At 50.3% G+C, this 12,672-nt stretch overlaps 1 protein-coding gene across 2 annotated transcripts in view; it reads right to left on the reverse strand.

Moving 5' to 3' along the window:
- The window catches only part of ABL1 (ABL proto-oncogene 1, non-receptor tyrosine kinase), a 142,024-nt gene that overhangs the window by 14,699 nt on the left and 114,653 nt on the right, over positions 1–12,672 (reverse strand). For both annotated transcript variants that reach the window (XM_070378833.1, XM_070378834.1), the window contains exons 4-5: positions 9,674–9,946; positions 413–497 (exon numbers count right to left, since the gene is read on the reverse strand). In XM_070378833.1, the coding sequence (XP_070234934.1) occupies positions 413–497; positions 9,674–9,946 (358 nt within the window). The remainder of the gene's footprint in view (positions 1–412; positions 498–9,673; positions 9,947–12,672) is intronic.

Raw genomic sequence — 12,672 nt, forward strand, 5'->3', positions numbered from 1 at the left:
TTCAAGGAAACAAGCTGCCACTGAGTTCAAGAGCAGAGGCTGAGCCACATCAAACACACTAAGTCATCACCCCAATGGATACATGGATATTTCTATGTACAGAATCGCTTCAGGAAGGAACTTCTGAAATTCTTAGGTTTCAAGATATTGATTTGAGACTTGTGCTTGACCACTTTTGAGTATCAGCTTAAAAGTTGTAACATTCTCTCTCACGCGTGTGGGCACATGGACACACACACACACACACACACACCCCCATTCCACACAGGTCTCTTTGCACCAAGGGCTGATACAGGTGGGGAACAGATGTACAGACCAGAAACCTTAAGGCAGTGAGCCATTCACCTCTGCTTCAACAGCGCCTGTATCGCTCGGAGAGTTTAATTCAGAGCTCAGCGCTCCTCACACTCACCGAGTAACTGTACTAAGTTGGGGTGCTTGATCTCTTTCATTACTGCAGCCTCTTTCAAGAACTCCTCCACCTCCATGGTATCCTCCTGCAGGAAAGAAGGAAGTGATGAAATTATCTCAGCAAGGAAAGTGTTCAAGTGGGGAAGTACGACTTGAACGGTTAACACAAGCTGGAGCTTCGACAGGTAATCATCCTGGTCCACCGGTTTCAACCACGACATCCTTCTTGACAGGTTCCAAGGCACAAAGTTCCAAGGTTCCAAGGCATCAGCCCGATGGCACAAAGAATTTTCTACTATGGCGCAGAGCTTTTGAATTCTCACCCTGAGCACAACAGCGAAGCTGGCTGGGTATGCTGGTGACTTGCTCTGGTGGCTCCATGCACACTACTTGTTTCCATCACCTAGTGAAGTTTACGGGGAGGGAGGGAGATGTGTGAAGGCAACCACCACAATCATGGTACCACTCCCCTAAGGAACGGCTGGTTTCCAAGGACTCCCAAAACGTTTAACATTAAAAAAAAAAAAAAATCACTTGAAGAATCCAAAAGGTACTTGATTCAAGAGAAGAGACCTTGATGACACAAAAAGATGTATAGCACTACCAAAGAACAGGGCCTCAAGATGTGGCAGCAAGAGAGGACGCTGAGTTTCTTAAGAACGTGGTCTTGTGCGGCCCTTAATGAAGCAATCGCCACTACCTGTCAGGTCAATTTACTCAGACCCTAAAACAAGCCTCACTGGCAGCTCCCCTAGCAATGGGTTCATAAATGTGATCACCAGCCCACACCATGTTTCAGCGAGCTCACAGCATTTAAATGCCAAGGGGAGACAAAGATATTAGCACACGCCCAGAGCAAATGTGACAATATTGCTACATTTCCTCACCTATCAGGGCGGAGTGCTGTGGTGCTGGGTCCTGGGGTTGGCCCTGTTATCAAGATCGTGGGGGTGGGCTTATGTCGGGGAGACTTCTTTTCTGACCACCGAAGGAAGAAGCCAGTGGATGAGATGTGACGTAGTCTGTTGCTATAAAGGCCAATGAGGGAAGTGAGACCGTCCCCTCCCAGGTTTCAACATGGAGTCTGAGTCTGTCTGAAGAGCAAGACTGCAGGGGAGACGGGGAGAGCACGTCTTGAAAACTAGATTCCCCAAGAAGAAAGCTTTATCAACTACTGTAAAAGTGGAGCTTTCTTTACACTGTACCTGCGGCCCCTCTGGGAAACAAAGAGCTAAAGTGTCCTCCTCACCGTAGCTGCCGGTTCCCACCCTGGCACCTGGGGATGACCTCCCGAGGACAGGTCACCCTCTACTGGGCGCTGTCCTGCTCTGCTCAACGTGTTTACCAGTGAAGCAGGACCAGTGAGGATGTGCGTCAGCCCCTGAATCACTCAGCTCAGGGCCTGGTGGGGCTGAAACGTAGACGCAGTTTACTGCCCTATCGAAATGGTGAGGGCTTCCCTGGTAGCTCAGGGGTAAAGAATCCACCTAGCAGCAGCTCAGCATCAGAAAAACAAACAACCCAATCAAAAAACCGGCAGAAGACCTAAACAAACATTTCTCTAAAGAAGACATACAGATGATTAATAAAACGAAAAGATGCTCAACATCGCTTATTACTGGAGAAATGCAAATCAAAATACAATGTATGAGGTGATGGCCATCATCAAGAAATCTACAGACAAATGCTGGGGAGGGTCTGGGGAAAAGGGAACCTCCTTGCACTGCTGGTGGGAATGTAAATTAATAACAGCCACAATGGAGAACGGTATGGAGATTCCTTAAAAAACTAGCAGCAAAACTACCGTATGACCCAGCAATCCCACTACTGGGCACATACCCTGCGAAAACTATTTTAAAAGACACATGTGCCCCAACGTTCACTGCAGCACTATTTACAACAGCCAGGACCTGGAAGCAACCTAGATGTCCATGACAGATGAACGGACAAAGAAGTTGTGGCGCATACATACAAGGGAGTAATACACACCCATAAAAAGGAACAAATTTGAGTCAGTTCTAGTGAGGTGGATGAAACTAGAGCCTGTTACATAGAGTGAAGTAAATCAGAAATAGAAAAACTAATATCATATATTAAGTCTTACATATGGAATCCAAAAAAATGGTACTGAGGCACCTATTTGTAGGGCAGTGTTAGAGACACGCAGACAACAGACTTGTGGACACAGTGGGCAAGGAGAGGATGGGACAAACCGAGATAGAAGCACACACAGCACCATATGTAAAACGGTCAGTGGGAATTTGCTGTATGAAGCAGGGAGCTCAACTGGTGCTCTGTGATAACCGAGGGGTGGCATGCGGTGGGAGGTGGGAGGCAGGTTCAAGAGCGAGGAAACACATGTATGCTTATGGCAGATTCACGTCGCTGTATGGCAGAAACCAATACAACATTGTAAAGCAATTATCCTCCAATTAAAATTAGATAAATTAAAAAAAAGAAAAGAATCTACCAAACAATGCGAGAGGCCAGAGTTCCGTCCCTGATCTGGGAAGATTCCACATGCCCTGCAGAGCAACTAAGCCCATGAGCCACAACTAATTCCTAGTTTTTAAAGAAATCTCCATACCGTTCTCCATAGTGGCTGTATCAATTTACATTCCTACCAACAGAGCAGGAAGGTTCTCTTTGCTCCACACTCTCTCCAGTGTTTACTGTTTGCAGATTTTTTTAAGCATCTACTGAGCCCACGAGCTGCGACTAATGAATCCTGCGTGCTCTAGAGTCTGTCCTCTGCAAAAAGAGGAGCCACTGCAATGAGAAGCCCATGGACCGAAATTCTAGAGTGGCGGCCCCACTCATCGCAGCTAAGGAAAAGCCATGCAGCAACAAAGACCCAGCGAAGCCAAAAATAAAGAAAGAAAATTGCTTAAAAAAAAAGGTGAGCCATTCTAAGGTCAGTTAAACATCCTGGGTGGACTCTGTGTCAAGCTCCATGGGTGGGAAAAGAATACACCCCTGCTGCCACCTTCCTGGCTGTTTAATTCTTCAAGTCCTCTATGTTCCTGAGCATGCTGAACAGACCACGCTGTCTCTGGTGTGGTGGGTTCTGATCTACCAGGGTGAAAATGAAAGTGGCTCAGTCACATCCCACTCTTTGAGATCCCATGGACTACACGGTCCATGGAATTCTGCAGGTCAGGATACTGGAGTGGGTAGCCTATCCCTTCTCTAGGGGATCTTCCCAACCCAGGGATCAAACCCAGGTCTCCCACACTGCAGGACCACGCTGTCTCTGGGGCGGTGGGCTCTGATCTACCAGGGTGACACACTACTATGGATGGCTGGAGGGCAAGTGCCTGCCGGAACCACAGGTTCAACGCCACTCAAAGGAAGGACCCGGGCCTGTAAGACTCTTGCTCAGCCAACAGTATGTTCAATAAGCAGCCCTCGAATGAAGGCTCATGGGCGTAAAGGCCCCCATAACGAACCACGCAGAGTGAGATCATTTCCGAAGTAACACTGCTCTTGTAGTACTGACTCTTCTACAAGAACCACGTTCCAGGTCTTGAGGGGTGTGGACGTGCAAAGGAACACTGCGGCTTTCAAAGGCATCCTTCTCCTCTCTCTCCGTTCATTCACTCACTCACTCATACACACGCACACACGGCATGTGGACAGTATAAATAACTCCTTGTTTTTTGTCTTTCAGGACAATCTTGTGTGAACTTGTCTCCCCCTGCTGGAAGCAGGCCTGGTTCAATAGCATCCTACACTGGTAGCTGTGTTCAACTGGAAATAGCCCTGATGCTATCCTGCTATAGTCCTTTCATTTTAAAAATCTCCATCACCTTTTTGAAGAGGATTCTTCCATTTACATAGTAAAATAAAAGGAATTCTGAATGATTAGGGCGAAGGCCACACTCTGAGTAAAGGCTGTGAATTTCAGTCCTGTCTGTCAAGGAGGGAGATGGGTCCCCTGGCCTCTCTTCACGAGGCCTGACTGGATGCGGATGAAAGCTGTGGCTGGCCCAGTGGTTAAGAGGATGCTCGTGAGTTATCCCTACCGAGCTCTGCTGCTGCGTCACCACGGTCAGTCACCTACATGACAGGAAACAGTATCGCTGGACTTGCTCTCTCGCCTACCGCATGGAAAGAAGAGCATTACCTGGCTCGTACACAGAGAGCGCCGAGGGCAGCACTCGGAACACGGTCATCACCACTCCGGGGGATTCACTGTCACTATTATTAAGACAGCTGATCTCTATTCCTGAGAAGCAGGCTAAACATATTGCTGTATGGAAGACTTTACTTAACACTGGTTTTGGGGTCTTTTTCACATTCTCTCAGACTCAACATGTCACAGGTAGCTTCATCCTTTTTGCTCACTGGCCTCATCCTCAAGAGCAGGAATTCTATGGCACAGGAGAGTACACCATTTTTAAGTCCAGCCCAGCTCTCAGTCCTCTCCAGACCTCCCTCTTGGCTGAGCTGGGCTCGTGTCTAAGGTAGATCAGCTTCCACATTTCGTGTTTACCCAACGTCAGAGAAGGGCAGTTACAAGCACACTGAAGTGCCATCCCGCACCACTGGCTCAACCAGGATCAACACACGGGAGAGACAGGGGAGGTTCTGAGCTAGAGTGAGGAAGGCAGCTGGTTCACAAATCAGGTGGGGAGCTTAAAGCTCAAGTGAAAAGTCCATAACAGACGATCTCGGAGAGGAACCCCAGACTCTGGTCCCCAGTAGGGTAGCCGTGTTGAGCTCCATGGCCAGAGGGAACCCATGCGACAGGGCAGCAGCCCCTCTCCCCAGCACGTGGCTCCTCACGAAGCCAGAGCGACCGTGGAGACTGGACGGGGTTCCTGGTGTCCTGGGGCCTTCCCTTCTCTGCTCGTGATTGGAGCTCTCCAGTAAGACCAGCTTCCTGGGGGTGGGCGGGGCAGTAATGAATGTAAAACCCAAACCGAACACATACTGTGTTGGTGCAGGTGGGGAAAACGGGCACTTCCTCCACACGGGTGCTGGAGTGCACACTGGTACGAGCACTTGGATCCAGCAGTTTCTGCTCTGAGGAACTGACCTACCAGCTCAGTCTCCCACATGTGCAAACACGGAGAGTCCCTGTACTGCGTGTAACAGCAAAGTAGTGGAGAGGAGACACACATCTACGGAAGGCTGGTAAGATACTAAAATACCAACCAAAAACAAGGCCACCTTCCAAGTACTGTCAAGGAGGAACTTCCAAGATACAGTAACAGAAGGTTCAGAGCAGTGTCTATAGCAGGCTACCACGTGGTTAAGAAAGGTAACACAGGTGTGGACTATTTCCGGAAGGACGTTAAACTCAAGGGTGGAGGAAACTATGTATATATATCACCTACTGGAAAAACAGGTCAACAAATGAGTACAGGCTAAGCTTCAACTTTTTTCAACAGTGCGATTTTCTGCTATTTTAACAGTAAATTTGTCAGCTAGCTTATGAGTCAATATTAACACAATTAGATCAATGGCAGACTTTTCCAAATTATATTACTTACACAGCTGTTTTATACAAAGATGACTGATGTACAAACTTTTACTAGACAGCTCAAGACTGAAGACTGTCAAAATTCAAACTAAACGTTCCCCATCAGGAGGCCTTTGTTGTAGTTCCAGTTTCCCACCACAGGGGTCAACCTGCTGCTACTGCTGCTGCTGCCAAGTCAATTCGGTCATGTCCGACTCTGTGTGATCCCATAGACGGCAGCCCATCAGGCCCCACCGTCCCTGGGATTCTCCAGGCAAGAACACTGGAGTGGGTTGCCATTTCCTCCTCCAATGCATGATAGTGAAAGTGAAAGTGAAAGTGAAGTCGCTCAGTCGTGTCTGACTCTTAGCGACCCCATGGACTGCAGCCACCAGGCTCCTCTGTCCATGGGATTTTTCAGGCAAGAGGGGTCAACCTAGGGTCCCCTTTTTCTCTCTTCTGGTCTTCCTTTTGCCCTGAAGCAAAGAGACCAGTGTTGCCTGGAGGAGCAGTACAGAGTGGTGGTTAAGAGCAGGGCCTTGCTCCCCCCGCTGGTTAAGGAGGGTCTGGTTCTGTCTGCAGAGGGCCCCGCGATACCAAACAGGAAGGACAAAGAGGGCCTCAGTGAGAACTGGCTAAATGGACAAAAGCTTGGGCTAGAACATGAGGACTTCCCAAGGTGTCTTCAAGAGAAAGGCAGATCACAGCCTGTGGGGGAAGGGAACGGGGCGGGGGGGACTGGGAAAAGGTGACTTTTAAGGTGCGCAACTGTAGTTTGTGTGTATTCTTCATGGTATACGAGGAATCGGATGCTGTGTAACAATTTTTAGAAAGACCTGGGCTTTGCAGCAGGATGTCTGGGTTCACGCTCTGCCTCCGTCACTGCCAGCCATGCAACTGACGCCAGGCCAGTTAGTGAACCTCCCCCTGCTTCAGGTCTCTCAACTCTGAAACGGAAGGGGTAATCAGCAGCCTTCTCTTCAGGTTGGAAGGATTAAATGAGATGCTCAATGCAGAGCATGAAGCACTCAGACTCTGCCAGGCACGTTGGGAGCATCAGTAAACGACAGCTACCACTGCCACTTAGAGCCCACACAAACTCTCCACGTCTGTAGTGGGGATGAACGCCCCAAATGCTGACAGCAGGCTGATCTGAGAAGCGGGAAACATACTGCGCACACGCTTTCTGAGCAGGGTGTGCTGGAAGGAGGGATCGTTTATTTAGCCATTGCTCAGTACCTTATTACTGGGTTAATCCACCTCTAGAAAATGACACACTCCCCCTTCCCTAATTAGCTGCCACTGGGAATGACTGACTAGTCACAGAAATCTATGCAACTATATTCTGTAATTTCTTTTTCATGAACTATGGGATCATAAGTTAATAAGGCTCTTAGGGAAAATCATTAAAAGTATAAAAAGCTTAATAACACATCATTAGAGAAGTACGTTCTGGAAGGCACCCACTTCCAGTTAATTGTGATATACGGGTAGAATAAAAAACCCCCCGAGCTCCAGGGAGCCTCTCCTCTAGAAGCATCTTCTTCAGTCACTCAGAAAACAACGGCTCGGCACAGCTAGTGGGCTACGGTTTTCCCAAGTGCAACTGCTACCTCCTCAAGTTTTCAAACAGGCCTCTCCCAGACTGCCGTCTATTTGTGCTTTTCCTCTTGTTTGGCTTTGGCAAATCCTGGCAAGCGTGTGGGTAGCGCCTGGGCCTTGACCAGTTCTGCAAGCCAGCCGAGGCCTTGTCTCCCGGGGCCTGGTCTGCAGCTATGGTCACATGGGGACGTGGGAGCACGCGTCTCCCTGCCGTCGCCAGGCCTCCATTGAGCTCATTCGAAGCCTGCTGACAGGGCTGCCCCAGGAGCGGTGAATCCAGTCACCTTCTTCCTGTGCATCAAAACCTTCAGGGTGCCCCACTGCCTCCGGGACAGCACCCCAGCTCCTCAGGCGGGCTTGAGGGCTCTGAGACGTGCTGAGTCTGCTCTGCCCCCTACCTCCCTCTCCCAGCTCCGTCCCTTCGCTCACCCTGTTCCTCCTCTGTGGCTGGCTCGGGGCCCGTCCTGCCCTCTCCCTGGCCAGCAGCGCTCACCCGTCCCTCCTCTTGTCCCCACGCGGCACTACAGCTCTGAGCTCCTGTCGCGATCACAGCCTCCGTCACACGTGGTGCAGTGAGTGGCACACTGACCCATCTCTCCTACTAACTAGACTACCTAAGTAGGGCTTCCCTGGTGGCTCAACAGTAAAGAGTCTGCCTGCAGTGCAGGAGACCCAGGTTCGAGCCCTAGGTCAAGAAGATCCCCTGGAGATGGGAATGGCTGCCCACTCAAGTATTCCTGCCTGGAGAACTCCATGGACAGAGGAGCCTGCTGGGCTACGGTCCATGGGGTCGCAAAGAGTGGACACAACTGAGAGACTGACACCTGCACTTTTCAGACTACCTACTTTCAGCTAGACAGCTCTAACTACCTAGACTTAGCCCAAGGCCAAGGACTCTGTCCGATTCCTTTGTCACAGTCCCAGTGTTAAGCTCAGGGTCTGGCAAATAAGAGGATTTTTAAAATCTGATAGGCATTTACCAAATTCTTCACTATCTGGAAAACATACAGGAGTCCTCAAAACACCCATGCCACCCCCTCACCAAGTGTATCAATCCTGCATCCAAGGACCAAGCTAAGGGGACGCAGTCAGTACGAAGGCCAGGAAGCCACCTTTGGTATCTGGGACTAAAGAATGGGATCTTTTCTCTAAAGTGTCACTTCGTATCAACCAGAAACCACAACTTCTATTTTGTCATGCCTTTGAATGAGGGCATCAGGGAATTAACTGGGTCCCGAAAGGGCAGGCGTTCTGGCCACGTGCACCCGAACGACCTTCGAGAAGAAGCGCATACACACTCGGGTTCGTTTCCCCAGGGGTGGGTGTTTCAGTTCTGCTTCTTTGCCAATAGCTGCAAAACGGGGCTCACCTCTCTCCCATTCCTGGGCACAGCTCAATGGAATTGGGAGTTTATTTAAAACAAGTGAAAACCACGCAGGTCAACACTAGGGGACACTCTCGCCACAGCTAAAACTGTGGGTCACACTTTTAAGGAGGTGGAGGCCTGGAAATGAAAACTTCTCCCTGGGCGTCCTAAGAGCTGCCTGGACACGAAAAACACTAGGCATCAGCTGAGAGGGAAAGCCACAGTAAGGGCACAGAACAGACGGTATCTGAGTTAGCAAGAAGCCCTCATGTTTTCATAACGCCTCCTGGTGGGGCAGCCCCACACTCGTCTTTCCAGGAGTCTGGACACATAATACAGAGAACTGGAACCTACTAGAAACACCTGGTGCATCTGCTCTCACATCTAAAAAAAAAAATTCACAGATTTGGTTTTGTCTCCTACAAAACTCAAGAGATTCCCTGCCCACCCGCCCCCGCCCTCTTAACTCAATAGGAAGTGATTCAAATGCCACACAAACTGAACGGAAACCCACAGCTTTCAAACACCCTTGCCATAGAATGAAAAAACTCCTTCAAATGACTAATCGTTTTACACCAAAAAAAAAAAACCCACAGCACTTCTCAGCTCTCAGCATATGTGGAAACACGTGGAGAATAGGCGAATGAGTCAACCCGCTCACAGAAACCCAGACGGCGTGTGCCGAGGAGTCGGGCCCGGGGCTGGGCGTGCAGGCAGGCGATGGAGGGCGCGCGGCGGGGCCCCAGGGGATAACAGGCCCCCCGGAACTGAGGCTCCGCGAGCGCCTGGTCTCGCTGGACAGCCCGCCGGGCAGGTCCCGGGCTTACCTTCAGGGTCTTCACGGCCACCGTCAGGCTGTATTTCTTCCACACGCCTTCGTACACCTCCCCGTACTGGCCGCCCCCCAGCTTGTGCTTCATGGTGATGTCCGTGCGCTCCATCTCCCACTTGTCGTAGTTGGGGGACACGCCGTAGACGGTGGGCTTGTTGCGCTTGGGGGCCGGGTAGTGGAGAGTGGTGATGAGCCCGTCGGCCACAGTGGAGTGGTGATGGACCAGCTCGGCCAACGTGTTGAAGCGGCTCTCGGAGGAGACGTAGAGCTGAGGAGACAGGGACAGCCTTCAGCCAGCGAGCAGACAGAGCCCAACGACTCAGGAGGCCGGCTCTGTGTGCTGGGCCTTAACACACAGCAGCCCCTCAGAGCAACCACCCTCCACACAGGACCCCGGGTGGAGAAAATCACTCACGCTGTGTTTCTCTGTGAAATCCTCCACCTGCCTGACTGCCACACGTCTGGTTCTCTGTGACCAGCCTGAGTACACTGGCAGCGTCCGTGAAGTATTCCCTGACTGGCCAACGCAAAGTCACGGCTCAGCATCAGTCTTCTCATCACCTGTCTTACTTCTCTGCACTGTACTCACCTCTGGCTGATGATTCCTGGTCTACCTGCTTGGTTACTGTCTGTCTCCATCTACCAGAATGCCAGTTTCATAAGAATAGAGCCCTTCGGCTATCCGCTTTTATCCTGTGTCCCCAGTGTCCAGAAAAAGATACAAGCACATAACTGATACTCAACAAATGTTGTTGGTTAAATTAGTAAAGATGAGAACTTAGTATTTGCTGATTAGAAAAGAAAATGAATTATAATAATTATGTTTATTACCCTAAACTTATAATGATATAATTGTCTAGAACTAAACTAAACTAATCACTGAACTAAACAGTGATCAGGCTTCCCTGGTGGCTCAGTGGTAAAGAATCCGCCTGCCAATGCAAGAGATGTGGGTTTGACCCCTGGGTTGGGAAGATCCCCTGGAGGAGGAAATGGCAATCCACTCCAGTATTTCTTGCCTGGAGAATCCCATGGACAGAGGAGTCCGGCGGGCTACAGTCCATGGGGCTGCAAAAGAGTTGGACAGGACTTAACAACTGAACAGCAACAACAGTGATTAGAGGTGAAAATCACTAAATAAAACGTAAATCTCCTTCTCATTCCTACTCCCTCGATTTGGGCTGAGCAGGAAGCATCAGAGGCCAAGACTTGCAAATGCCCGTGGCGTGCCCATGTGGGATGTCCTGCCAGCTCTCTCTCAGGACAGATTGGGGGTGTGGAGGGCTACACAGAGTCCACACGGCCCCCTCCAGCACAGGGAAGTAGGAGAAGGGATAGAGACACAAATACACGTCAGTCTGGAATTGAGACTGACGGCCGGTGAGCACCCCCACAGCAAACCCCTCCGTGTGGCGTCCTGGTCTGAACGTGCAGAGGGGAGGAAGGCAGAGGCTGGCAGAGAGCAGCATGAGGACAGGACAGCTCTCTTTCTTCCTTCTTTTTGGTTCAGTGAGGCAGTGAAGGGGTATTTCCTTACCAAAACCAATTCACATTAAAATTCACAGAGAACACTCGGGATCCAGGCATGTAAGTGACTCTGCTGGCTCACTAAGGGCAGCTGACAATCGCTCAAGGTGGAACGGATCTTTAAAATCACAACTAGGTGTTTGTAAGCCTTGGTCAAACTGCAAAGATGTGGGAAGGAGGAATACAGATTTGGGACAGTGGTGATGCCTGAGGCAAGAGGGACAGAAGGAACAGGATCAGTCAGCTACAGCTGTATTAACTCCCTACTTAAAAAAAAAAAAAAAAAACAGGAAGAGAAAGCCCAGAACACCTATGACCGGGCCACGGCCTCGGCTGTTGGCAACAGAAGGCTCCGTTACTCTCTGCATGTCTGCAATTGTAGGCAGTAAAAACAGTTTAAAGGAAGGAAATAACAACAAATATAACAAGCTGACCCCAGCTATAGCTCTCAAGAGGTAAACTGGAGTCCTTAATAAGAGATCTTTCTTTGCTTGGGAAGATGACAAATTTTTAAAAATCAGGCAAGCCAGTGGCAAACTGTGGCTTCAGTTCAGTCGCTCAGTCATGTCCGACTCTTTGCAACTCCATGGACTGCAGCATGCCAGGCGTCCCTGTCCATCACCAACTCCTGGAGTTTACTCAAACTCATGTCCATGGAATCAGTGATGCACCCAACCATCTCATCCTCTGTCGTCCCCTTCTCCTCTTGCCCTCAAGCTTTCCCAGCATCAGGGTCTTTTCAAATGAGTCAGTTCTTTGCATCAGGTGGCCAAAGTATTGGAGTTTCAGCTTTAGCATAAGTCCTTCCAATGAATATTCAGGAATGATTCTGGCTTAGAGGTTTATAATCTGTAATCTTTTTGTAGCAATTCTACTAAAATAAAATTCTAACCCCAAGAACTGTGCAGAACGATCCTGCAGCCCTGGGGAGCTTGTCCCCCAGGAAGAGGGCGCCTCTGGGTGGGAGGATCAGTCAGGGTGAGGAGGCCCCACCTTCACACCTCAGAGTGCCGAGGACCAAGCCATGAGTGAACCGCTCTCGGGAGAGGCCATGGGCCACCCGCAGGTCCCCTGAACGAGGTGGGGTCGGGGCGGGCAGAGGAGGGCACTGCTGAGCCTGCCCTCAGCTTAATGTCTGCACACTGACGACACGGCACCCCAGTCAGTGTTAAGTCACCAGTGCACCTGCCATTCAAGAAGATGATGGAGTGGGGGATGCGGGGAGAGCTCCTAATCCCTGTCCTTCTCTGGAAAAGTCTGACTGCACTACTACAGGCTGCAGACCACCCCCAGCTCCCCAAGTCCTTTCTCTCCGGCTGCTCAGCTGGTGGGCACTTTTCCTACCAAGGAGTGACGAGAGGAGGGAAAAGCCATTCCAAGGAGGCACCCCCCTGGGACCAGAGTGACCCTCCCAGCCTGGAAATCTGTGCATAGCACAGGCAGAAGGAAAGCCTGTTCTGCCTGCTG

Source organism: Bos mutus, chromosome 11 (assembly GCF_027580195.1).
Source record: "Bos mutus isolate GX-2022 chromosome 11, NWIPB_WYAK_1.1, whole genome shotgun sequence".
Lineage (NCBI taxonomy): Eukaryota > Metazoa > Chordata > Mammalia > Artiodactyla > Bovidae > Bos > Bos mutus.